General features: G+C 38.6%; 2 protein-coding genes across 3 annotated transcripts in view; one reads left to right on the forward strand and one right to left on the reverse strand.

Moving 5' to 3' along the window:
* Positions 1–819: 819 nt before the first annotated feature.
* Positions 820–11496, reverse strand: TFB2M (transcription factor B2, mitochondrial). Its single transcript, XM_074896879.1, has 8 exons — positions 11073–11496; positions 10018–10106; positions 9501–9654; positions 8957–9105; positions 7314–7403; positions 4731–4793; positions 3312–3463; positions 820–1875 (listed from the first exon to the last, which is right to left on the reverse strand). The coding sequence occupies exons 1-8, from the start codon at positions 11398–11400 to the stop codon at positions 1683–1685; spliced, it is 1218 nt and encodes a 405-aa protein (XP_074752980.1). The 5' UTR covers positions 11401–11496; the 3' UTR covers positions 820–1682.
* An 8-nt stretch (positions 11497–11504) lies between these two features.
* Positions 11505–27855, forward strand: part of CNST (consortin, connexin sorting protein) — a 53659-nt gene continuing 37308 nt past the window's right edge. The window contains exons 1-4 of one of the 2 annotated variants that reach the window (XM_074896877.1): positions 11505–11661; positions 12363–12522; positions 13547–13643; positions 25820–26249. In XM_074896877.1, coding sequence (XP_074752978.1) covers positions 25871–26249 — 379 coding nt within the window. In that variant the 5' untranslated portion in view covers positions 11505–11661; positions 12363–12522; positions 13547–13643; positions 25820–25870. Of the gene's footprint in view, positions 11662–11791; positions 12047–12362; positions 12523–13546; positions 13644–25819; positions 26250–27855 lie in introns of those variants that run through there. The other variant, XM_074896878.1, reaches the window with a different exon arrangement.

Genomic DNA, 27855 nt, shown 5'->3' on the forward strand with positions numbered 1-27855 from the left:
ATGCTGTTTTCCAACAGCATCAAAAAAATCACAGCGAATAACAATTTTCTTTTTTTCAGTTTGTGTTTGAAATGTTATCATCAACATAGTTAAAGAAGTTTATGTAGACAGTGGTGGACTTACACCGCATACTTCTGGTATGCTGATGTAAGTCATCTTGCTGCAACAAGAGGTATTTGATTCAAGGAAGGAGGAGGGAAAATCAGCCCAGGAGACACTGCATTCTTGTAGACCAGTAGATAAGACAGTTACCATCTACTGAGACTGAAAAAAGGTGGAATTGCTTCTGTTAAAGCAAGTTTGCCGTTCATGGTCAATTTATAATGCAAATTATCTGAAATAGTAAGAGATGTAAACAGTCTCAAATCTTCACAACCTACACCAGTAACGCTCTGAGACAGACTGCAAATTAAACCTCTGCCTTTCCAGTATCCATCATAACATTACAAAGGCTTATCAGCAGCTTAAACAGATAGCTGCAGCCCAGCTAGCAGGGTGCACTGAGGCTGCTCAAAGTCCATTTTGCTTCTGCAGCAGAACTGCAGGAGGAGGACAGAAATGAATGCTTGTTACAGCTATACCTCAGACTACACTTAAGAAATACAATTCTGTGTTTGCATTGTTTTGGTCACTGCTGTTTTCTAAAGCATGAAAATAGCTCAGCCTTTATCCTGCTCTGCTAAAAAAAGCATAGTTTTGGCCACAGCTCTTCACAGAGAAGATAGTAGAGAACACAGAACCAGTACAGCCTGCCAGCACTGTTGGACAACAACAGAAGTTATATGGTAAGACAGAAAGAGAAACTAGGAACAAGTTGCATTATGGAGTACTATGGCTAAAAAAGATAATTTTAATAGCATATGAGTTTGAAGTTATTTTGTACATATAATACACATTAAACAAATACATATTGACAAAAGGTTGAAGGTGATTATTTTTTTCCAAACTGTTTAAACAGCACTGGATGTTCTTGTGAGTTTGTTTTCAGACCTAAAATAAGATAAAGCCTACGTGCACATAGGTGTTCACGTACTGTAATCTAGAACAGACTGCACAGTGTTCTTCTCAAATTTTCGAAAGAACGGTTACAACATTTTTCCTCAGAGATATAACAATCTTTAGTTAAAAAAAAAACCAAACAACTCTCTGTTGATGTTTTATCATGCTGTCATTACCTTGTCTTCTATTAACCCACCATTACTGATTTATTAATTTTATGTTCACTTTAGACTGCAAGGTTTTTAGATCAGGACACAATATAACAGATTCAGTGGCTGTAAAGACCTATGTATTTTGGGAATCTGTGAAAGGGCAATCGAATCACTGAGCACTAAAATAACAAACCACACAAATAATGATATTTGATCTGTTATTTTTTTCAAATGTTGTAAATATACAGCAGTGCAACAAAAAGTTCCATTTAAGTGGTACATCCAAAAGCAGCAGGTCACTAACATGCTCCTGGGAAAGATGCAGTTTGTCCATTCTAGATAGGATTGTGATCAAATATCTGTGAATTTGTTACTTTCATCCTGTGCAGAGGGGCTCTTGTTACTTGCCAAATTTATTTTCCTGCTTGGACTGGAAATCATCTAGCTAACAGTATCTTTGCTTTTATTTAAATAATTTCTTATCAAAGTAATCTTCCAGAAGCAAAGGTGGTCTTCCAAAAGACAGCAACTTTAGATTTTTAAGTTCATGTTCTTTATACTATCCATCACTTCATCATGGAACCAGGTGTCATTAAACATATTAGAGTTTTGCAAAGCTTCAAAAAGACGCCTATAGTCTTCTGGGTATAAGCTACGTGTTGCAGCATTTTTTGGAATTTCTAGCTCTCTCAGTAATTTGCCATCACTGTCCAAGCTCCATGAACTGAAACAAACAAACAAACAAACAAAATCATATGGAGCCTTTCTTCCTGTGAAAAATTAAAGAGCAAGAAACAGTATTTGAAGGTCCGTTTCACTCTTCTGCAGCTTCTGGAAGCTAACATCTTCCTACAGCACAAGTTATTTTCAATCCATACTGCAAACAGGAAGAAACCTATGCTAATAAGACATAAATACCAATAAAGCCCCCAGCACACACAGACAATATCAAAACACATAAACCTCCTTGTTAGAGAGTGGGTGCCCTCCCTCCCCAACTGCATAAATCAGTAACAGGCATTACAGCATAAAAAAGGGTTATTTTTCAAGCCTGGGAAATTAAAGCCAAGGTCATCTTCAAGAAGATGATTCAATATAGCATGAGTTACTGTAACTTACACTTCCCAGGTATTTTCTTATATAAATAGACGTATCCACTGTGTCACCACCTACATCATTGCTATGAAACCAGACCTTTTATAAATGTGCATATATACAAACTATTTCCCAGACAAGAAAAGGGTGTATAAATAAGATGCACATTAGAAGCCTTCAAGGTTAGCTCCACTTCCTGGCTGAAGGATTGAGTGGAGATTAGGTACACCACTGAGCCTTAAGAAAGAAATCCATTAAGGCTCTTTGCACTTGTCTTTGCTAAATAAGTTACTGGAAGTTATTAGGTGGTTGGGGGTTTTTTTGGGGTTTTTTTGTTTTTTTTTCCTTTTCTGGAAATTAGCTTCCATAAATTACTACCAGCAAACAAGACATTAATTATTTTCATTAACAAGTTGAAGTCAATGCTTTCCAGACTGCAAACACTTCCCGTTGATGAAAAACAGCAATCTAATGATCATGAAGCAAAGCAAATAGCTCCAATGTAATACCAAAAAAGAATAATTAAAGAGAGTTGCGTAATTGGTAAATAGGTCTAAAGCCTAATTTTTTAATTAGATAACCAAAAGCCATTTGAGGACATCCCCACTCCACCTTCAATAACTTTCAACTCTTTTCACTAGCGTTACTTTGATGTTCAGTATAAACGGAAACTCTTTTCCAGCTTTTTATTTCTATACTTGCAAAACTCTTGGTGACTTTATTGTTATGTCTGTAAAATGAGTGAAAATTACTGCAGATACATGACCTCACCTCCACTGGAGGTACAGACAATTACAGCACATCTACATTCTAAATACTTGTCGACCTTCCTGTCAAACCTCAAGTTTTTATCATCTGTGAATACAGGACAGGAATAGTCCCTAAAATGTTGTGTTGTGGGTTGCAAAACTGAAATCTTCTATTCTACATTTAGACAATTAATTTAAAAAAAAAAAAAAAAGGCAAGCTGTATTTCAGCTGCAAATACATACTGCTTTGAGAACATAGGTTAATATTTTCCTGTATTTCTCTGAAGTATAAAAACTGTAGTTCTTTCTTACTTACTTTAATTTATCAGTAAGTCTAGACTTGGGTTTAGCAAGACACTGTTTCACCATGAAAATAAAGGTAGATGAATTTGTGGGCTTCAAGACTCCTGTAAATAGATTTTGCCGAGGAGTCAGTCGTACCAAACATAAATGGTCATTTGGCAGCCACTGCAAGAAAAACAAAAGTCACTGGAAAGTCATTTTTAAGACAGTGTCTGTCATTAGCTAAGAGTGAGCATTTCATCTATGCAACCAGTAACACTTCTTAGAGTTTTAGAAGTCTTAACAAGATGGTTGGAAGCTGAGGCTTTAAAATTTTGTTTTAGAACAAAGATGTTCTACCTTCCCTGCCCCCCAAACAGGAAAGGAAACAAGAAACAAAACATACTATCACTTCAGTTTTATTTTTATTTTTTACCACTGAACTTTCTTAGTTGAAATAGACAATACAGGCTTGATATGAGTTTTCAAGAGATTATATGGTCTAAAGTATTCCTATGCTATGCAAGGTTAGATGAGATCACTTTAACTACCTGCCTTTTGTAAATAAAGACAGAATTATTTGAGTGTATCACTAAGACAATATTTCAACTTGAGAATTTCATGAAACAGGGAGTGGAGTCTTTAACCAAAATAAATGTACTTCTCCATTGGCAGCAATGGATATATGGTCCAATAGATCACATATTTGTACTTCTCCTAAGGCTGTCACAATACACCTTACATAATCCACCTGATACACCTCTCCACATGGCTCTACAACAACACACCTAAGAGTGTAAGGCACACCCAGTCACTTGCATTCACTTATATTGTACAGTTAACATTTCAAACAATAGTCAGTATACTACTGTAGCAGTTTTCTGGGGTGGGTAAAACCAAATATGAAGTAAACATGCTTTTATACTATTGGTATTAAACAGAAATATTCTTGTATTATACAAAGGAACATCATTATTTCTCTGAAAGAGAAAAGGAAAGAACTTTACACAAGATATTTAAGCTTTGAGACTCACACTTTTCAGCAATTAACCAGCACACAGAATCTACACTGGACATGTGAACAACCGTTTTAATCAAAACCAGCAGCATACTGACTGTGCTGTTAATTGTGGTAACACTTGTTTTGTTTAAGCGGGTAGATGTGACTCTGCCAGTAACTTTTGAAAAAGACTTTACCTGTGCACATCCCTTTATGCTCTTTATTCACTGTAATTTTTCCATTATACACAACGAAGATACTAGTTTGTTTCAGTTTCTAAGCAATTCTTCACCCCACTTTTGATTGTATCTACATGCTCCCTGTAAGTTTTAATTAGAAAAACACTTCTTATAAAATACATGTGTAAATGCTGTTATAAAGTTATTTTAACCTTTTAGTTAAAAGGGTTTAGCTGCATCTCCAAAAGGACAAAAGCGCACACAGTGATCTTACCCTGCTTTTCGGTACTGCCAGTCCCCTGTTTTTCAAATTAGTTAAAAATGATGACCAAGGTTCCTATGGGAGGGAGCAGATATAATATATTACAGAATTACAGTGCTTTGTTAGAATATAAATAGAACAGGAATAGCATATTTCCGTTGGAAGGAACCTACAATGATCATCTAGTCCAACTGCCTGAGCAATTCAGGGATGACAAAAAGTTAAAGCTTGTTGTTAAGGGCATTGTCCCAATGTCTCTTGAACACAGACAGGCTTGGGGCATCGACCACCTCTCTAGGAAGCCTGTTCCAGGGTTTGACCACCCTCTCAGTAAAGAAATGCTTCCTAATGGCCAGACTAAACATCCTCTAGTGCAGCTCTGAACCATTTCCATGCGTCCTGTCACTGGATACCAGGGAGAAGAGATCAGCACCTCCCTCTCCCCTTTCCCTCCTCAGAAAGCTGCAAAGAGCAATGAGGTCACCCCTCATCCTTCTTTGCTCCAAACTAGAAAGACCTAAAGTCCTTAGCTGCTCCTCATTGGATATTCCTTACAGCCCTTTCACTGGCTTTGTTGCCCTCCTCAGGACACATTTGAGTACCTTCATATCCTTCTTAAATTGTGGAGCCCAGAACTGCACACAGTATTCAAGGTGAGGCCACACCAACACTGAATACAGAGGGATAATCACTGCTTTTGCCAGGCTGGCTATTCTATTTGATGTACCCCAAGATGCGGTTTGCCCTCTTGCTGCCAGGGCATACTGTTGCCTCATATCAAGCCTGCTGCTGACCAGCACTCCTAGATCCCTTTCTGCAGGGCGGCTCGCCAGCCACTCCTCTCCCAGTTTACACTTGTCCCCAGCATTACTCTATCCCGGGTGCAGAATCTGGCATTTCGACTTACTAGATTTCATCCCACTGATGACTGCCCAGTGCTCCAATCTATCTACATCCCTCTGCAAGTCATGTTGTCCCTCGAGTCAGCAGCACCTCCCAGTTCGGTATCATCAGCAAACCTGCTAATGGTGCATTCAGCTCCTGCACCCAGATCATTGATAAATATATTGAACAGAACTGGCCCTAGAATTGAACCCTGAGGAACACCGCTGGCGACCGGTCACCAGCCAGATGTAGCCCCATTCACTGCAACCCTCTGAGCTCTGCCCTTCAGCCAGTTCTTCACCCAGTGCACCGTGACCCCCCTCATCCCACAGCTGGACAACTGTCCAGAAGGATGCTGTGAGGGACAGTATCAAAAGCCCTATTGAAATCCAGAGAAACTACATCCACTTCCTTCCCTTCATGCTCCAGGTGGGTGACCTTAACATAGAAGGGTATCAAATTAGTTAATCAGGACTTTCCTTTGTGAACTCATGCTGAATGTGCCTGATGGCTGCTACTTTCAGTAGTACCAAATATAATCTTTTCTATCATTTTTCCAGGAACTGAGGTCAGACTAACAGGTCTGTAGTTCCCTGGGTCTTCCCTCACGCCCTTCTTCTAAACTGGAATAACACTGGCGAGCTTCCAGTCAGCAGGGACCTCCCCAGACTCACAAGACCTTTGGTAGATGATCGAGAGAGAACATCCACTAGCTCCTTCAGTACTCTGGGATGAATCCCTCAGGCCCCATGGACTTGTGAACATTCAGCTGATACAGCTGGTCCCTTACAACTTTGGTGTGAACAAGTGGAAAGTCACTGTTCCCACACTTGTGGTCCTCTGACTCAGGGGACTGGGCAGCCCAAGGTTGATCAGTATTATTAAACACTGAGGCAAAAAACACATTGAATGCCTCTGCTTTTTCTTCATCCCTGAGAGTCATAGATGACCATCTCCAACAAGCAACATCTTATCCTTCAACTCCTTAATATTAACCTTAGTATATACCTTATGGTATAAGGTATCTGGAATACAACAGATAGTGAAACATTTTAGACTAGTAAAACTTTAGAACTATGAGGACAGGTTGCTAGGAAAACAGAGCACAAACAAAGATAAATCTAAAAAGCATAAAGTAAGTGAAAGTTGATGGCCATGTGCTCATGTGGAGGTGGAACAACAACATAAAAATCTTTTTAAAACTAAACCATAGCGTGTTTGACTAGCAGGAGAAGCAGACCAACTTGGAACATAAAGGTACTAAGACTCGAAAAAACATTTCTTCTGCATACAGCTCAGGAAGTCAAAAGCATACATGATGGGAAAACACAGAAGACATAACAAAGAGCAGACTATGACAGATTGGAAGAGCAGTCTTCTAGTTGCACACAACCGTTGGCAAGGTAGAAAAGACTTATCTGTTGCACAAACTTCTTTATCTACCAGCTTCTGAGAATAAATGTTTTTCAGTACAGTGATTTATAATGAAAATACTGACATCATAATTAATAATGATGCTGCTTAATTGAAAGAGTTTTACAAAAAACATGACTGTTCCAGGTTTTTACATCCAAAAGTTTTCAATTGTTCTTCAACTAATTTAAACATCAATTTAGCTTCTAATCAGTTTACACTGGTAAAACACTATAAATCCTTTTCTAAAAGCATGTCCATAGCATTAGACCATGTCAGCTGGTATGAAAAACTTACCATGTGCAGTAGCTGAATTTCACATCCTACTTGCCCAATTACAGTAAGCGCTTGGTAAGCCCTCACGTCCCCAGCCTTTGCTGTTAACACCTAACAAAATGGCAAAAGAAGAACATTTTTGTTGCAAAAACTAAGACTGCTTCTTTATCTAAGCAAAATCCTTATATATGTAACAAGCGGTAAGAAATTCATAGTTAAGTCTAAAATTGCAAGGTAAAGTTACATTAGGCCTCAAATACATACTGTGCTATTTTAGTACATCTTGTCAGAACACATGATTAGAAGACATTATGACAGTCTAAGTATTTATTTGCAGCAGTTATCTGGATAACTGAACTGTGTAGGAACTTCCAGCTTATAACTTCTAGTCCCTTTTAAGGCAGAGAAGTTTCACACAGAAGAGAAACAGGGATCACATTCTGTATAAAACCGTAACACGACCAGTAATCAGTTCTCATGGATAAGATAATATTCCCAATACAACACACAAACAGAGTACAGCCAAATATCAGGTGACCTCACTGAACATTAAGCAGCTTGCACAGTCATCATCCTGTTCAATATTACAGATCAGACAACTCTTAGGGCAAAAATAACAAAGGAATGTTACTCTCAAACAGAGCAAAGGAAAAAAATTGTAGCAGGGAGAATTAACTTCTCATAACACATTTTGACAGCCTCATCATATGAACAACAGGGAAAAAAAAAATCAACCAAAAAGGAACCAACAGTGCCCTAAAAAAATGGTTCCAATTGCTTTTACTTAGGTACACAACTCTCATTTAACAGGGTTCACAACAAAATCAGAAAACTTAATAAAAAACAACAGTGACTGCATTAAATGAATAGGCTGCCCCCTATTTGCTCAAAAATCTGGCCATTAAAATACTATTTGAGTGGATATTTTAGTGGTGTCCAACCTCTCATTTCACAGAAGAATATACTTAAGATTTACCTTTTTTCAGAAGGGTATTAGGCACAACAGAGATTGTGTAAGCACACCTGGAAATCTTTGCTTACTTCAAGTAATTAAAGGTGTGTGGCTCTGTGTGAACCTTACAGTTTCACAGAAAGAAAAGACACCCTTGAACTGCAAGTACAGTTCTAGAGGTTTGGGACAGCATAAATTAGGAACATATAATCCAGAAAGCTGCTTTGCACCTTAGTGTACAGAACTTTAATAAAAAGGTGTGTAAATCATTCATATTTTGCCTTAGGTTTTTTCAGTACTGGATACCCAAGAGGACAAGTACATCTCACTGAGTATGGTATTTAGTAACTGAGTCCTCTTCAAGGCATTTTGAATTCACTCTTCATTGACCTGCAATTAGTAAACGATTCTGTTGCAAAAGCACATTACAGAATTTAAGCACCTCACAAGTTTCAATAGAAAGCAGCTAGTCTGCTGCATGTCCTTCTCAAGGAACAGTCTTCACATTTGTAAGATGTGTGGTTATGTGACAACAGAATGTGTCTTGACAATGCTATTACTGCACAAAGAGAGCAAGCAGGAAACAGACAAGACTTAAAAAATCTGACAGAAAAAGAAATTCACTGACAAAAACATTAGCTGTACAATATAAATGTTTTTGTGTTCTGTGAAGCACTACATACTCTTTACCTATAAAATCTCTTACACGTACCTTGTACTCTTTTTCACTTACAAAGATGTTGAGTTCTATTCTTCCGTATCTGTATATGGAACTGCATTCATACAGGGCAAAAAGAAGCCTCCAAAGTATGATCCTTTCCTTTATTTGTGGTATGATTCCAAAAACTCTCACAGGTACATCTGTTTCAATAGTGTGTAAAAGTATCTTCAAAATTTTGCAAGTTGTACTAGAAAATCTCACTAATGTTAATGTCTAAACTACAAACAACTAAGAAAAGAAAGTCTGCCAGCTCATGTTTTTCAAGAATTAATACAATTCAAGCTTTAGTTAAAGATAAGCCCAGTTTGCATTAGACTAAAACTTTAATAAAGACAAGCAAACACATGATTTCATATTGCCATATTTTTTTGAAGCTAGCAAGAACCAAAGTAAAGCTGAAATATACAAAATAGTATCCGTTAATCCAGCATATATTTAAATAGAACACATACCTCAAGCAAATCTCAAAGACTTAGCCAAACTGCCTATGCACCTTTCAAATTTATTTGTAACATAAGTGATCATATACATATACCTGCACTCCAAGGAACTGCTTCCACACCTATGGTTTCAAAAAGTTTGTCAGAAAACATAACAGGTGGTTTCACCGTTCCAGTCACCAAAGGATCCAGTTTGAAGAAGTCCCCGTAAATTACCTTTAATTGTCCATCCAGGCTATTCTCTAGGGACTGAATAAAATTAGTTTCAGTCGAAGAAAACTGGATGCAATAACCCATCTTGCAAAACACCCAATTGAAACCAAAAAATTGTTCAAGCACTAGCTAAAGTTGTTTCCCAATCAACAAGAGTCAATCTCAGAGCTGCTTCTTACAGCTTCTTTCACAAAATGTCGTCAGTTGATTATAAAACAGTCTGTTGCTGAACATGCAATGTAAAACCAAACAATACTTACTATTATTAAGTACTATTCCAAATGTTAGAAGTAACACTGGCTAATTCCTTTTTTGATCCAACAGTTATTACACAATTTTAATTTCTTATTTTCCACTTTAATTAGGTTTTAGAAATGTGGTACCAAATCAAAAGTGTACCTGCAAGTTTGGAAGAAAAGCTGAATTATTTTCGAGTGCTACCACTCTAACACCTTCATTGAGCAGAGTTCGGGTCAAGATTCCAGGACCTAAAGAGGGGAAAAAAAAAAAAAAAAAAAGTATAAACTTCTAAGAAGAGCGTTTTTTTCTAAGTGATTTCCCTTAGTGATTTTCCCAACACAACACTTGGGATATACCACCTTCAACAGGTGATAACCTGTATTTGTTTAAACACAATTCAAAAACAGTTAGAAAAAAGATTTACACACAGTCTGCCTGACATTACTCAGTGAATTACTCTAAGTACAGAATTACAATGAGATACTAAGGAACATTAATGTTTCAAATATTTCTACTCCTTCTTCTGTCAACTGAAATATACTTTGAAACATTACACATATTATCTCTAGAGGTAAAATACCTTCTGCAAAAATGTAAAAAAGATTAAGTAACTGCAGAGGGCTAGCTGTCTAATAGCACACAGTCGTAGGCATGCTTTTACTAACAGAGATCAAGTTCTTCTACAAAACCAAAAATATTACCCGGACAGAAATTTACATCTCTATTTGCTCAATGGCAAAGTTTTAACACTGCTGACTCCGGTCTCCAGACTGAGCACTCACTCGTTTTCCCCCAAAGCTCTCTATCAGTGGAACCCCCCGCCACCCGCCCAAGGCGGGCCGCGACACCCAGACGGCGCAGCCGGTCGCCGACGGCCACCCTGGGAAAACACCAGGGCGGCGGCCAGGGGCCGGGGCAGCCCCCAGCACGAATCCCGTCCCGTCACGCAACGCAGCCGCCACTCCCGCCCGAAATCCCCGGAAAGGCAGGGCTCCGGCCCTCAGCACCTCCCCACGGCCCCGGGAGAGCGGGGCGGGGGGTCCGTTACCGCCGGCGGGGAGGGCGGCAGCTCACGCTGAACCTTCAAGGTCACTGAGTCACGCCGGGCAGCGCTCCGTCCCGGCAACCCCGGGGACGGCGAAGCCCCGGGGTCAGCGAAGCCGCGGAGGGGCCCACCACCGGACGGCAGCGGCCGGAACCTCGGGGTGGCTTACCGGGCGCGCACTCGAGCAGGACGGGCTTGGGGCCGGTTCCGCTCTGCAGGCAGCGCTGCACGGTGCGCGCCAGCCGCGGGCAGGCGATGAAGCGGCGGAGCGACGTGCCGGGCTGCCGTTCCTGCTGCGTCTGCTGGACCAGCAGTTCCGCCTCCGCCGCCCCCGGCACCCTCAGGCCCGGGCTCGGCCACTGCCCCGCCGACCGCCGCGCCGCCCACCAGCACGGCGGCGGCCCGCACAGCAGCGGCCGCAGCCCCGCCGCCAGAGCCGCTGCCAGGAGGCGGCGGCAGCAGCCCGCAGCGCCCGGCGGCGCCCGGCCACCAAGCATCACCACGCCGCCGCCACCGGCCCCGCGCTCGCAGGCACCAGGTGCGCGATCGCCGCGGCAACGGGAGCGTCACTTCCGCCTCTCCCCAGCCTCTCTAGCGCGCTTCCGCTCTATCGTCGGAGGTCTCTCGTCCCGCCGCCCTCTCTATGGTGCCAGCCCTGCGCCGCCGGGAGCCTGCGGCGGCGCGGCAGGACCGTCCCCTTCACCTCCACGCCATGCAGACTGGCGGGTCCCGGCCGCCCGAGCCGCTGCGGAGCTGAGGTGAGCTGGCAGGAGCTTATCCGCAGGAGGAGGAGGGAAAGGGGAGATGTTTCCCCCGGTGCCTCTGCCTTCCGCTCGTCCCGGCCGCGACCGGGAGCTACGGGGGGGGGGGGGGTGAGGGCCGCCGGGCGGGCGGCGGGAAGGTGCCCAAGGCGCCTTAAGGTGAGGCGGCGGGGACGGCACCTTCCCGCCGGCTGCCGCCAAGCTCCGCCGTGAGGGCGAGCGCGGGCGGCGGGTAGACGGCGGCGGCGGCGACGCACGGCGGGAGGAGGCCGGTACCGGGAGGTCTGAGCTCGCTGCCCGCCTCAGCCCGGCACGGCAGGTGCTGGCGATGCGGCTCCTTCACCCGGAGCGGTGCCCCTGGAGCAAACCGGAGGGATGAGAGGTGTGGCGGGGGTTGGCCGTTCGGGAGCGGGGAGGCTTGGGCCGTCAGGGAAACGCTCTGCCGGGCGCCGGTGGAGCGGTCTTTGCTCGGTTTGTCGGTGGAAGTCCCAGGAGCTACGTATTTAGTTTGAGGTTTGCCTGGGTGTTTCACGGGAGTCTTTGATCTCCGCGTCAGCAGCTAAATAGTCACTTCGGGACTCGGTTCTTTGTATCGCCCTGCCGCCCTCAGCAGGTGCAGGATCCTGCTCCCGCAGATCTCCGGCGTCGGTCCTCGCCGGCTTCTTTCAGCCCGATACCGTCTTTTAATTGCGTTTTAGGTAAAACCAGTAATTCGGTAGCAGCGACGTTGCTCTTTTCAACGGTTTCCCTAATGCCTTAACGAGACATCACTTTAGGACCTTCTCCAAAACGTATTCACGTTCTGCGAAACTGGAGTTCATCCTTCAGGGATACTGTGCTAAAACCTGTGGGTGGCAGGTGAGTGGCCGCGGTGTGATGGAGTTCTGGGAACGGGGAGAGAGAATCCTCCCAAACGTGTTTCCCTGCTCCCTGCCTAGTTTGTGCAGCAGGCAAGAGCAATCTGGCAATCACAGAGTAGACTGCTCTTTAGTTTAATTTGACTGCTCAGAAGTAGACCTTCTGTATGATTTTGTGCAAATTGCTTCATTTCTTCTCATTTCTCTGTTTTTAAAGTGAGAAATTAACACATGCCTACTTAATAAACAATGCCATTTTGTTTGATGTATCTCTATTAAGCAGAACCTGGGACAGAAAATCGTGGCTTTCCTATTCTCTGTTTGACAGATCTGTATGTGGCATGAAGAGGGGCTGAATTTAGGAAAGATTGCAGATGCCTTGTCAAATGCAGCAGTTCTTCATATCTGCAATTTATTTTTGAATACTCTGCTCTTTTACACTGAGTGCTGTAATAGTCTTCCCTGTGCCTTAAGGGAAATGGACAGACTGTTCAGCTGGATGATGGGATAGACCTCAATCCATTTTTAAACTGGACTTTATGTTTTTAATAGCTTTTCTCCTCTCATACTAATTAGTCTGATAGTTCACTAATTCGTAGGACTTTTAGAACATTGAGCAGAACTTGTTTTTCTTGGAGCAAGTGTTTAGTAATGTCCTATTTCAGCATTCCTTATCAAAGTTTATTGATGGTTATGGCCACGGAAAGGTTAGGTAGAGTTACTATATCACCATGTTGTATTTCATATATTTTAAGGGTAATGAAAGAATTTTGGAATTTTTTGTTGCCAGAGCATTCTCAGGAGTGCTAGAGTCATCTTTGAATGGGCTCTTGAGAGAACTTGAGGTTATTCAGAGATTGTTTGCTAAGTAAAGGCAAAATGCTCTGACACTCTTAATACACTAGAAATTATACACTTTTCTTCACATTTCTATTTACTTTAGCTTAGCACTTGCCTGCACTGAACCATAGATCTCTTAAGGATAAATCTACAATTCTTTATTTTGTTTTGTTTTTTTCCCCTAGAACTGGCAGATATATACTGAATCTTGCATGCATAAAGGACTACCTCTTTCTGACCTGGTCATTATCCTTGAGAAACTATTGATACCTTAGGAAAATGGTAAGTTTTATACTTTTTTGTTTGTTTGTTTAGAAATTATAATGCAGAGACTTGTTTAATACATTAAAGTGTATTCCAAGGACATTTGAACAGGTATTTTTAAGTTAATGACTGATTGTGGCACATATTTTCTAGTTCAATCTAGCTATTGCCACATGTAAATATTTGAATTACAGTCTTACCTCGTAGAGCCTTATATCTTTGTAATTGCAGGGCATTGTTAGGTGCTCTGAAATTATTGTTTCTTCCTAATTACTGTTTTCTGAAATAAATCAGAGAAGGAATCAAAACAGTTACCTGTTTGATTGGATTCTAGCCTATCCTTGAACCAAAATACTTCATTATTTGTATGGGTCAAAAAGATCAGTAAAGAGATATTTTTCTTCTCGATTATTCTAAATGTCTTTTTCTTTTACTTTTATTGGCTCCATTTAAAGTCTGTTTTTTAAAAGGAATATCACAGAACTAGTCTTTCAGTATTATTTTGCTATATATTAACTTCTTAGACAACCATTTCTAATTAAGGGGGTAAATTGCAGTAGTACATACATCTTGATCTCAGTTTTTTAACCTTTTATGCCCATACTTCATTATAAGTACAAATTCAGTGGAATTCCCATCTTCCACAAAAAAAAACAAGAGGTATGTGAATGGAGATTTGCAGGATCATCATTTTTCTTGTCCTGGTAGTGACACGTCTCATTAGAGTCACCTGTTGGGCTCAGAATACAGATTGAGTTTGTTAGCATATAATTGTTTCAGAACAATTCTATTTTATTCACCATATCCCATTTCATCATTAACTCATTGTAAAATTAACTCATCAAAAAATTGAGATTTACTCTTAATACTGATTGTTCTTCTTGTTATTTAAAATTATGCATGTAGTGAAAGGCTTACCTGTTACCAAATAAAACCGCTAACGTGAATTTTAAAAAAAAGCTTACAACAGAACTGATGTTTAGAAAAAGAGCTGAAAGAATCACTTGAGCATATTAGCTTCAGTAATGTGAAAATAAAATAACCTGCTACATGCTTGAATTGGCAGAAGCGTCTCTGTGCCTCGCTGAGATGCAGGATGTCACAGAATTATTGTTTTCACTTTTTCTATTCAGCATACTTCAGTAATCTGGTTGTAATACTTTGAATAGTGACCAAGCAAAATAGTAGGAGTGGTAGTAGGTTTCTTCAAAGGCACTGTAAGTGCTCTACACTCAGGAAAATAGTCTGTAGGAAGAATTGGGTTTTTAAAAATCAGTCAGAGAGTAGCCTCATTCTTTTGTCCTGTTCCCTTGTCATCGCTGTCCCCAACTCCAAGCCTATACATGCACAAAAGAAATGTCCCAAGAACTGAAGTAGCATTTAATCCTATGCTTCAGTCTGGTTTGAGATCCAGTAAATTTACAGCCTGTGGGATGTATTTGACATCTTCCTTCTAAGTGAAAATTGGTCTTTATAATGAGGTCAGAAATTTTTTATTTAGAGCCACTATGCTATATAATTTACTGTTTTCCTATGTGTAATCTGTTGACAATGAAAAATGGCTGGACACTTGGTTTGGGAGGGGGTGGTAGAGTGTTTTTGCTGTTTGGACAAGCTATTAGTAGTAAGGGAAATAAGAATCCAAGGTTCCTTGGAAGCCTTCCTGCTCCATGTGACAATGTACCTTCCAGCCTAGCGCTGAAAACCTGGTTAATAGGGAATTACTGTCCATTAAAAGTGGGCTAGATCAATTGTGCAGATCGCAGGAGAGTGAGTGCTCAGGTACCAATTAAGTGAAACTATCAAGTTAGTTCTCCTTTGAGAGCATTTCTGAGCACTAAGTGTATAGTCATGTATGTTAATGTAAACTTATTATGTTAAACCACTCCTTCGGTATTTTTCTGTTGTAATAACATGATGTTTAATAGGAAAGCATTTTCACACCAGGTGCAGATTGACTTTGCAGCCTTACAAACACTGCCACAAAGTTCACAGCTGACAAAAGAGCCATTCAGCACAAAAATAAACATTTTTAAATGAGCTCATGCCTTGAATACTGTCCCTACTGATGCTAATAACAGTGTCCGTGTCTTATTTTCCCTTATAATGAACACTAAGCAGCAATATTTTTGACATTTTCAGCGGAAAGGCAAAGGGTTCTGTAGTGTGAAGACTGTTGCATAAGCTGTGTATTGTAAGGCATTTTGGCAGGGGTACAAACTTTCTCACTCTGTGCTATATCTGTTCTGTGTATACAGAGAAACTCAGTCCCTAGGGCTATCAATCTGGCATCTTTCATCAGCACTAAATTTACTGCAAATATTTTTCGTGTGCAGGCAAAGAAAAAGTGCTATTAAACTTTTGTGGACAGGAGTAAAAACATTCAAATAGGTGCATCTTCTGTTTACTTCCCTCAGAATTCCCCTTCATCAAATTTGGATGAGCACATTCTGTTGACTCTTATATTCACTCAGCCCATGTTTGTGTGTATATCTTATCATAAGTCTTTATGTTGAATGCTTTGGCGATGTTATCTTGCTCAAGATGCTTGTCATGCTAAAGATTTTTTACTCTTTATTTATTTATCTACTTACTGTATAACTGTGATATCTCTGAAAATGTGTTGTTGACCTGTAAGAAAAGTGTAGAGAAATTATGTTGGTGTCAAAGATTTCTGTAGACAAATTTTGGTGTGTTGCACACTTGCTTTTTAGGAACAGAGTTGCTTAGGAGCGTGAATTTTTTTCTACTCTTGTTCTAAGATACTGCTCTGTCTGTCCAAACTGAATTGTTAATGTGTGGCCTTATAATGTGAGCTTTAACACTGCTTTTCTCTGTCCGTGGGTTTCATTTAATTTTCTTGTTTTATTTTGTTTGAAAAATCAATATTACACTGCAGGACAAATTGAGATTGATTCAAAATAACTTTGGGATTTAAAAAAGTAAACAAAAAACTAATCCTGGTTTTATCTTTAAAATATAAGCATGTTATGAAGGTTTTTAGGTTCACTTGATTAATATGTCATTGAAATAATATGGAAATTTGTAATGTACATTTTGGAGGTTTTTCTTAATGGTTAAAACTTGGAATCTTTTGTGCTTTTAGCCTCAAAGTAAGGTCATGATGATTTTACCACTTTAGACCAACACTTCAACTGGAGCTGCATCACTGTTCAGGTGTTGTTCTTTATTTACAGTGTTACAGTTGACTAATGGCAAAATAAACAACCTGGGACACATCCGTCCTGACACTTAAAAGTTTGTAAGCTGTTCACTAATATTTTGGCATCTTCCTTTTATTCATGTGTTTCTAAAATAAAGTGACATTCACAGCTTACACATTTGATCCCAGGAAGATTTTATGACGGCTGGCATATAAAATTGCCCTTTAGCCAATGTTGTTTTGATAGCAGCTTAGTTTCTTTTCTGGATTTCTCTTTTTCTCGTGGAAGACTATTAATGTCTACTATTTCAGCACTGAAATAAGACATCATTAGTACAAGGAGAAATAGTAATCATTCAATGTCTCTAGTGGCTGTATATCTCCTGCCTTGGTATCATTTGAACTATCTGAGTTTGGGTTTTAGTGAAATTACTTTTTACCCTCTTACAGTACTGATGCTAGCTTTTATTAATGTTTGTGATATTTGGGACTTCCTAATGGAAAGATGCCTTTTTAAAATGAAAACTACTACTTAAAGTGATCTTGATAATAAGTTTTCTGAATAACTGGTCTAAAACAAAGTAGATCTGTTTACAGGCTGAGGTATCAGAAACATACATTCAAATTCTAATAGAAAAACTGATGTGTGCTTCAGAAAACCTCTCCAAGATCTGTTAATCAAAAGTATGTGTAAATTGTTAGAGACAGCTCATATAGCCAACATCTATTTACAGAATTAGAGCTGAAATTCATTACCTTAATAACTTCCTGTTGGGAAGGGGAGAGTTGAAACAGGACTCAAGGCTAAATTCACCACTGGGTTTAAATGGTTGCAGCTTCATTAACTTCAATCAAGTTACACCAGTGATTCATTTTTGGGGGATTGTGATTCATTTAACATAGGCCTCTTTTGGTTTATACGTGATTGAGTTCCCACTCATGCATGTAAGGGCAAAAAACTTGACCAAATTTAAATGTCTGTTTTGTACCTCTTTACAGTCTTTGTATGGTCCCCTTTACCAAAATATCAGTTTCACAGTCTTTTTAATGTATTCATCTTTGTTACAGCCCTGTGAAATAAAGCAGTGTTTGGTAGTTAAGAAATGCATTAAAGATGATGTGACAGTTTGACCAGTTTCATGGAGAAGGTTCAGAGCAAAGAAAGGATTTGATCTCAGTCATTTGTATCTGACACTGTGTAGAAACTAGACCATCTTTCCCTTCTGAAATATAAAACCAACTGATGCAACATTTTGGTAGAGCTGCCGGATATTCTAATTTTCTAATTATGACAATTATTGAAGCTCTAACAATTAGCTCTGTTCTTAATTAACCTTCTGTTTGGACCTGCAGGTTTGATAACAAAGGAGCAGCAAGTATGTAATACCTGCAGACAAGAATTGTTCAATAAATTTTATAGACAGATTTCCATTCTATTTGTGGTTGCTTCTGGCCTTGATATGATTTAGGACATAACTGAATATTTTGACCATGCTAATTTTCTTTGTAGTGATGAGGGATATAAAACTTGCTCATCCCTCAGGTGTAAATAATGAAATTCAATCTCACTGAAATTAGACTGTCAGAAAGTCTTGAGCACTCCTGCTTCTTCAGATGGGCAATTTTTAGATAATTACCTCACTCTTCTTTCAGCTCCGTTTCAAGGGACTATATTCTGTCATTTCTGCCTTTTCATTTATGTTTGTTGTTACTTGAGATCATGAGGGATTTTTTTTTTTTTTTCATTGTGTGCTTTTTAGCTACTTCTTGTGAGGTGGTAGGATGTATCAGCTTTCTCAGGTTCTGGTAAACTAAAGATTTGGATAAGAGTGAGCTGAACTGTTTAGTTCTCATAAAAACAGTCTGTCCTGATCTGTAGGACTACTTTTTTTTTTTTTTTCCTGTAGGTAAAAAGTACCCATCCTAGAAAAAATGCCTACAGTTGTCTGGTAGGAAATTTTTTATTTTTGTTATACTTTGTAATCAAACTTGTGCACACGTTCTGAAGTGTAACAGCAATCTGGGGGTTGTTCAATTAGAATGAAAATACAAAATCAAAAAAGGCAAATTACTTCTTATGAGACTTAAAAGGCGATTCATGCATCTCAAGGCAGGACCAGTTACTCATAGATTATTCCTGACCAATTATTGTCTAGACTGTTTATGAAAATGCTGTAGTGATGGAATTTCTCCATCCTCCTAAACCAGTCTATTCTACTATCTACCCCTACCTGAGATACGTTCTGGCGTTTTGCTGCAGACAATAACAAAAAACGAACACATCAAATGGTGAGTTCCCCTTTTATTGTTATACCATTCATTGAAATTTGTCCTAGTGAAGCTTGAACCCCAAAACTTTTCAGACACTTGGGGGACTGATCATTGTGTATTTTGACTTCTGAAAAAGACCTTGTTTCTGTGAGATTTTTACCTAAACTCTGTTGTATGTTCTAATAAAAGATACTCTTTGTTCCCAGACAAGCCTCTTGTATTTGATTGCTGACTGAAACATACTTTAACAGTAATATTAAATATGGAAGAGTAGATTATGCCTGGCAGTATATTTTTATCATTGTTTATTAAAGCTGTGAGTAAGCAGTATGACTAGGAAGCTTAGAAGTTGAAAGTAGCACATGGAACTTCCTCTCAAAACCTCACTATTCCTGCTGTTTATAGATGTAAAGATCATCATGTCTTTAAATGCCACTGCCACTTGAGAAATGTCACTTCAGTGTCAGAAAATGCCAAACCACTGAAGTGTTCATGCTCAGACACTTTTGTAAATTCAGTTAAATTAGATAAACCACTCCTGCATCTGAATACTTCTTGGAGGACAGCAGACTTAACACTTCTGCAGAGAGAGACCTCCTAAAGCATATATCTGACACAGAAGCAGAAAACACATATAAAGATATTTTTACCCCTAGTTTCAAAGCCTAACATAGGGCAAGCTGAACGGTCAGGAGGATGTTAATGAGATTCTCTCATAGTGAGGCTATCCAGTAATGGGATTGTACGTAAGGCTATCTTGTGAAACGATAAACTACTAATGAGTCCATGCTGTAAGACAGAACAACAGCATGGTAATTTTTTTGTGCAGAGATGTCAGGTTGGATAATGGGAGAATACACAAATATTTTTATTTCCCTTCTTTAGAAACAGCAACATTCCATACATTAAGTGTTGCACATAAAACACAATGCAGAGCAGAATTCTGCTGGCTCATCTGGTTTTGAGAGATGATTATAGCTAAATGAATTGCCTGCCTTCTTTATCTGCTGTCTCTTTCCTTCTGCAGCAAACTGTGTTTTGGTCAAGTACATCTTCAACAACTAGTACTTTTCTCTGTTTTTTTTTTTTCTTGGCTGTGGTGGGGCAAGGGCACTCTGAAGCAATCTGGTAATAATATTCCAGTTTTCTTTTGGTGTATCTTAGCTTCCACATCAGCAGAAGCAGCAAACAGTTGTAGAGAAATTGCACTTGCACTTTCTCAGAAAAACATGGGCTTTTTGGGTTTTTAGCTTTTGTAATGGCGAAGTAGACACTGCCCTTTTTCTTGCAAGCTAATGAACTTGTAACAGTTTGTTGTATATAGTTTTTAGATAGTGCCATGTATCTACTCTGTCACCTAGAGTTCCCTGTCCATTGCTGCATCTTCATTTTGGTAGTAAATATAATTGCTCATAAAAGGAGATCAGTGTTCTTCCTTGTATGAAGAAATTGATGTGCAATAACAAGAAATTGCTGTACATGTTTAGATTTTGTATACCTGAGATAATTTTCGTGTTGGTTTGTATTCATTTGTAGAAGATTATTTATAGTTACAAAATGAGTTACATTACAGGACCACATTTAAATGTATCTTTACACCAGCTATCAGATCAACATTCTTTTTAAGGAACGTATGGGTTAAGTTTAGTCATTTTTAAAATTTCAGTGTTTCTGCAGTTTTCCTTTTTTGTTCTAGTGATAGAGGCAGATAATCTGTAATGTCTGTAAATATAATGGTTTAAGAAAAATCCTGTTTCCACAGAATCAGCGTGATTTTTTTTCTCTAGGACTTGTGAAGCTGCTTGTATTTAAAAAAAAATTAAAAAAGAAAAAAAAAGGACAATACCCTTGCAACAGTAAAGAAAATTAAATTTCCTTAATCCTAGGTACTATCTATTTTTTACCTGTCCTTAAACCTGAGACTTGCTTAATTTCTTCTTTAAAAGGTGGGGATTCCACAACATCTCTAGACAGCCTGTTTGGTTGTTTATATGGCAACTTTTTCTAGGCTGAGTAACTGTTACCACGTGTCATGCTGTCTTTCCCTCTCTAAGACTCTTAATTCACTATGATCTAGGTTCTCTTATTTGTGTACATCTTGTTTTGTGTATATTGTGGAGGAAACAAAATTACACGGCTGTGATTGGTTAGTGTCTGGTAGGACATAATGAATTCTCTTGTGCCTGTAACACTTGCCATATTATATCTCAGGAGAAAGAAAACTGGCTCACGGTCAGTTTTCTGTTTGGTATATCTTTGAGATGCTTTTCATCAGAACAGAATGCCAGGTTAATCCCTATTTCATGTAGATGTGCTTCATTTATTCTAAAAGATACAGTGTGTTCTGTTTGTTTTAATGAATTTCATTTACTCCTTTTCGAGCACTTATTGTTGCAATTAATTTCTAATTAAACCCTCAAAAATACTTATGATTGTTTCTAACTGCAGTTTTTATATAGCTATTGTGTTTTATCATCAAAGTTAATGAAAGGATTGAGTAGAATCAACACTGGGAACCAGTCTGAAATGCCTATTCAATTTGAATAGAGCAATGTAGGTGATATAATGGGGAAACTGACTTTCAAAGCATTAAAATACTTAAAGCTCCCTAATTAACATAGAATAGTTTAGTGACATGAGAACGAGAGATGCAAAATAGTGTCTTTGGCAGAGGAGCTACATGAAGGTAGTCAGATGGAGTAAAAGAATGATTTGCCATAAACTTTTTGAATGATAGAGCCTTTTAGCCTTTTGCCAGCAGATACAGTGTTACGATCTTGATCTGTTCAGTAAGATATTTCTGAGATCAGTGAATGAAAGACTATGCTGTATATTCAATAAACATTCACAAAAACCACCAGCTTTTCCAGGACAGAGGAACTGTGTTAATGTGAGGGGTGTGGTGGGGGGGGTGGGTGTTGTTTGGTTTGGGGTTTTTTAATGCCTTCTTCAAATTTTAGCTGTGCCAAGTCAGGAAAGATCCCAGTTCTTCCCTTTTTTTCAGAATACAATCCAAACAACTGTATTTAAGGTTATGTTTCCTTAGTAAGGATAGATGGAAGAAAAGCTTTGTACACATGCGAAAATGAGCAACTGAAAAAGTTGCTGAAATTATATGAAGTATATAAAAGAGAACACTGAGGAGCACAGGCTTTTTAACATTGAAATTGACCCAAAATAGAAGTGAGTACCGTGGTATTTCTGTAATGTACATACTGTTTGTCCTAAAGCAAACAAGCATACAACTAATTTCTTCAACACAGACTTTGTCTTTTAGCCACTTGGCAAGTATTCTCCTGTCTTATTTTTAATTTGTGTTATAATCACCATGACTATATATGCCAATTGCATGAATCTGTGTGGCAACTGGAACTGAAGCACTTCCATTCATCAGGACCTTTTAACAGAGGTCAGCACAGTTCTACTCAGTGTTAACTTTTATTTCAATTTTGGGCAACTAGTGAAGGGAGGAAAGATGTGCCTAGGAAGAAACAAACATTTTTTTCTTAGCATGTTTGTGCATACAATTAATTTAAATGGCAAAGAAGTAGATACATTAACTGTATGTTACTGGTCTGTTAAATATAGTTCAAATCACTAGTGATTTAAATTCTATTTTTGCTTATAAATAAGTGTTTCTACTTGTGTTTTTAGACAGAGCTAAAGTTTGTTCTCACAGGATTTAGCTTCACTTTGGTACCTGCCTGGTGCCTTTGTAAAGTCAAAAGGAATAGCAGACAGCAACACTGAAAACCAGGAAGTAAGAAAGTTTCATCAGGGTAGGAAAAAAATCCTTTTAAAAGATCAAGGCCAAGACTGTTCTAAATTCTTTGAACTAGCTTCTTCTGGATTTTCATTCTCTAAGGAGTCATAAGGGTTGTAGAAATGAATAGCTTTTCAGGGCTACTTTTGTTTGGAGAAATACTGTGTTTCAAACAATAAACCAAGAAATGTTCATCTGTGCTAGCTGCAGAAGCTCACCAGCCTCTCAGCTAGAGAGCAACTATCATTTTAGCCACATGTTAAAAGGAAATGAGTTAATATTTTCTATCAAAATGTTAGCTTCCTCTATAGAAAATGTCACTTGTCAAAAGCATCTTTTCCTCATTTTGCACAATCTCATAGGAAACACCTTGTTCAAATACATTCACATTTCTGTTTCTGTGTGATAGATGTTGAAAGGATAAGCTGTTGTCTACTGATAGAAGCAAGAGAGTAGTGGTACGACATCCTGATTTTTAATTATTGCTGTTAAAACTAATTCCTTGTTGGCTTTGGGCAATTTACTTCAACTCTTTTGTTTGATGTATCATTTAGTTTATGAGCTGGCAAGGGTAGCAGTAGTTATTATTTCATATGCTAGGAAGAGTAAGAAGTGGACCTTTCAAGTTTAACGTGGTGTTTGGGTTTATTTTTTCTTTTAATGCTTTAGAACAGTTGTCATCAATAAATCAATATAACTATAGTGTGGGTGTCTGTAAAGAATATCTTCTAGTTCTGATTATTGCTATTCTAGGTCTGATTAAAGTTCTGTCCTTTTAATATTTCATTTTGCATTTAACTCTTTCTGAGAGAAAATGGCTTGATTAAGAAGCATCCTTCTAATGAACAGATGCATTCTCCAGATAGATGTCTCCTCTGGAGTTCCTTCCTTTTGTCTTCCTGGTACTCAGAGAATGCCAGTTCTCTTATTTGGTTGCCAAAGGAAAATACGACTTGCATCTCTAGTGTATAACTCATTATTCATCTAGAATAGAATAGAATATTTCCATTGGAAGGGACCTACAACTATCATCTAGTCCAACTGCCTGGGCAATTCAGGGCTGATCAAAAGCTAAAGTGTGTTACTAAGGACATTGTCCAAATGCCTCTTAAACGCAGACAGGCTTGAAGCATTAACCGCCTCTCTAGGAAGCCTAGTCTGGGGTTTGACCACCCTCTCAGTAAAGAAATGCTTCCTAATGGCCAGTCTAAGACTCCCCTGGTGCAGTTTATATTATAGGATATGCAGTATTTTTTGTTAGACTGGTGTGGCTGGAAATGGTTAACAAGTTCTTCAGGTTGGAAGCAGAGATGGAGTTGTCCTAGTTGGTGGTGACTTTGCCTTTGAGTTGCCCAGCTGGTGGTGGCTTGTCGCCCTCTGCATGCTTCCCTGGAACTCCTCCCTGTCTATTTACCTAGCCTGTACTTTGTATGCTTGTCTGTGAGGATGTTTTTGGAGATGGTGTCAGAAGCCTTACCAGAGTCAAGGTAAACGGCATACATTGTTCTCTCTTCCTCTGCTGAGCCAGTCACCTCTTTGTAGAAGCCTATCGAGTTAGTTAAGCACTCTTTACCCATCATAAATCCACGCTGACTACTCTTGATGACCTTTCTCCTTCATACGTTTGAAAATGGTTTCTATGATTACTCGCTGTATCACCTTCCAGGGATTGAGGTGAGGCTGAGCAGCCTGTAGTTTCATGAATCCTCCTTCTTGTCCTTCTCCAAGACAGGAGTGATGTTTTCTTTTTTCTAGTCCTTTTAGCAACTACAGAGGTGGTGGTGGAATAATTTTGGGAAAATGTTTTTACTTATCTTTAATAGAAATATTTTTCTGTGTGTGAAGGAAAACCTACTTATTCTCTAAGGCATTTTTTCCATTTTTCTGCAGTTTGAATTTTTCTAGCAAGTAAAATGAAATGTTATCTTGCATATTTAGCAAGTGTGTATTTCACTTATTTCAGTTGTATATACCAGGACATAAGACTGAAGAAAGCCTTGTGAAGACAGATTTCCTAAAATGCCTTTTCATTTAAAGGAAAGGATAGGAAGCTGCTGTAGGTGGCTTGTCTAAGCTCTTCTATAATACAGGAGTGCTTGCTGATTTTTGGCTTCACTATTTAAAATGTGTGAGCTAAATCTAATGAGATGTATGTAATGAAGCTGTATTTCATCTGTATAGTTGCTAAGTTAAACCAGCAGTGTTACCATGCTTCTAAAAGCTGAAGATATAAAGTAATAAAATAAGTCCTGTATAAGTACCATGTAACTCTGCTGCTAAGAGTTACCCTTTTTTCTGTGAATATACATCTAATTGCAGCATTGACTAGATAGAGTTGCATGTTCATGAAAAGGGAAAATTGACCCCTGCTGAGAGTAGGTGGGGATTAGGTTTTTTTATTAACAAACCATCTGTTTCTGTGTATACTGAAGACATGTTGAATGTTTTCCTGGAAATAAAGTGACAATCTGATTCAATAAAGAGGTTCTACTTCCATCTAATTCTTGTAACAGTTAATCTATCTGCATATTTGATGTGGTACCATCACTGACGGAATTAAAAGTTGTTCTGGCTATATTCCTCCCTGGTTTATTTTTATTTCAGGCAAACTATGATCTTATGTGACAAGAATGCTTTTGTTTTATCCATGGATTTAAGGGGGGTAGTGGGGTTGGTTTCTGTTTATCTTTTTGTTTTTCTCATTACCTCAGCTGTAACACTGAGCACTGCTGTAAAGATCAGCTGTGCTATTGGTCAGGTAATTGGAACCAATTATAATTGCATAAAGATACAAGTTTATAGATGGGTTTTTGTATATAGATATGCTTTGCTTTAAGATGTACAATGTGGCAATGGATTACTGTTTGAAAGAATTTCCCCATACTTTTAAACTATCACTTGGCTAATATGATTCTTTATTGTCTGGCATGAAATACAAGGTTATTTATCTATTACAATATACATCATATAAATGCTTTTTCTGGTTTTATATTTTAGGTCTAAAAATATTTGGAGGGAGATTTAAGTGGTTCAACAAGTAACGCTCTAATGGATGACAGAAAATTTCCACCAAATGATCTCTCAAAGGACAGTCTTCCTGCTGACTATAGGGTGGAAAGTTTGGCATCTCATTTGGTTTCTTCAGCTGATGAAAATGAAAATCAACTTGACAATGATGGAAACGAGGTTCTGATCAGTAGTAGCATTGCTATGGGACAGCAAGATAAAGGTGAGCAGGACAGCATCAATAATAATGAGAATAGGGACAGTGGAGACTGTACCCCACACTCTGAGGAAAGCAGCACTGAGAGGAGATCTGTAGATATCCATATGGACCCCCAGCTGGAGGAAAAACCTATTACAGAAAAACATCCAGGTGGAAAAAGAAGTCCAAGAAGCAAAAGAAGCACCAGTAAAAAGTCTAAAGGTACTTTATAAAAAAATGTTTTTTGTTCTGTTTACTTAAAACCACTGTTGTTCTAATCTGTGAACTATTAAGAAAGATATATTTTAGTTGTCATACTGATGATTTTTAAAATTTCGCTAAAGGGTTGGGGTTTTTTTCAGAACTGTTAATAGTCCTAAATCAGATTCAACTCTAGATGTTTTCACCTTCTGTATTTAAATGTTGGCTAGTAGCAAATGGAAAATATAAAGGAAACACAAGTAGAGGGAGGTGCAGTTTCAGTATAGAAATTTGGCTGACGTCCAAATCAGAAGAGCCAGAAATTCAGGCAATATGGTTTTGTTATTTGAACATCATACTTGAGTGCAAGATTTTGGTGTCCCGGTACAACGTCAAGATTTGAAATCTTGATGTGAGTACCAAATAGCTTAATCTTGGCCTGTTGTTGTCAAAATTTACTTACATTTTTCAAAGCTTAACAGATTGCCATAGGATGTGTATTTTGGATAATGAACTGTTTAAAACTATGTTTCTACCAATTTTTGATGTTATTTCTCCTTTAGATCTTTTGATGTTATTTCTCCTTTTAGATCTTATTCAATTCAGATATGAATTGGATAAGGAAAATATAAATGTTTATTACATGTTCTTACTTGAGATGCTTTTTCCCTTTTTGAATGAATAGGATTTGTCCACAGCAACACAATGTGTTACTAGGTTTTTGCCATAAATCAAAAAGCTTATGTATCATAGTGCTGCAAATATATTAATTAAAATCAGTGTGTTTCATCACATCAGTATCTTCGGAAGTTTATTGGAACAACTGAATCATGCCTGCTTGTTTTTCCGTGGTTGGTGGGGCTTTTTTTATTTAAAGACTGAAAATTTGGGGAATTTGGCGACTTAAATTGTATTTTTAAATTATCTATTTTTCCTGCTAAATGGCAAGTCTTCTATGGCCTAATCTGAAAACTGATGATGATCTTAAAGGGTTATAAAATAGGCAAAGAAGGGAAAGGAAGAAAGCTTCATGTTCCATATCTTGTATGTATAGGCAAAATCTGGAAGAGATAAATTATATTTTCTAGTAGAGATAAGAGGATCCTGAAATCTGTCATTATAGGGAGAATGAGTTCTCATTAAACGATGCAGAAAGTCATTAAGTATATATTTCAACTGCAGACATAATGTTTAAAAATAGAAGAAAATACTTAATTAAAACAAGAGATTGGCAGAAGTAATTGAGGACGAGTCATCTGTATGATGGGAATAACAAAAAACAAGTTGATGAAATGTGATACAGACGTGTGGGCAGAGGTATCTGAAGCACGATGAGAGGAAGAAAAGGAGAAATTCACCCAAACACTGAAAGATAATCTTCACTTGTATTTTCTCTGGGTTAGTTTGTATTCTTGTTGATAAGTGCAGTCAACTGATGTAGAAGTACTACAAAATGAGCTGTGCACAGTAGATGGCAGTTTTAAGGCAGAAAGCAGAAATCTGCAGTAAATAAAATTTCATGGAAAAATCTAGAGATGTAAAATACCACAACAGAGAATGTCCTGCCTGCAAAAAACACAGTTTTGTTGAATTCAACAAGGAGCTGAATTTTTGTTGAACCTAAATA

The sequence above is a fragment of the Athene noctua genome, chromosome 1 (genome assembly GCF_965140245.1).
Source record: "Athene noctua chromosome 1, bAthNoc1.hap1.1, whole genome shotgun sequence".
NCBI classification, from domain to species: domain Eukaryota; kingdom Metazoa; phylum Chordata; class Aves; order Strigiformes; family Strigidae; genus Athene; species Athene noctua.

Coding starts and splice junctions, on each gene's coding strand:
- TFB2M (XM_074896879.1), bottom strand. CDS start 11,400: ATGCTTGGTGGCCGGGCGCCGCCGGGCGCTGCGGGCTGCTGCCGCCGC. Junction 9,106..9,500: donor AGCAGTTCCTTGGAGTGCAG/GTATATGTATAT, acceptor CTATTGAAACAG/ATGTACCTGTGAGAGTTTTT. Junction 7,404..8,956: donor TAAGTGAAAAAGAGTACAAG/GTACGTGTAAGA, acceptor CCATTTTGTTAG/GTGTTAACAGCAAAGGCTGG.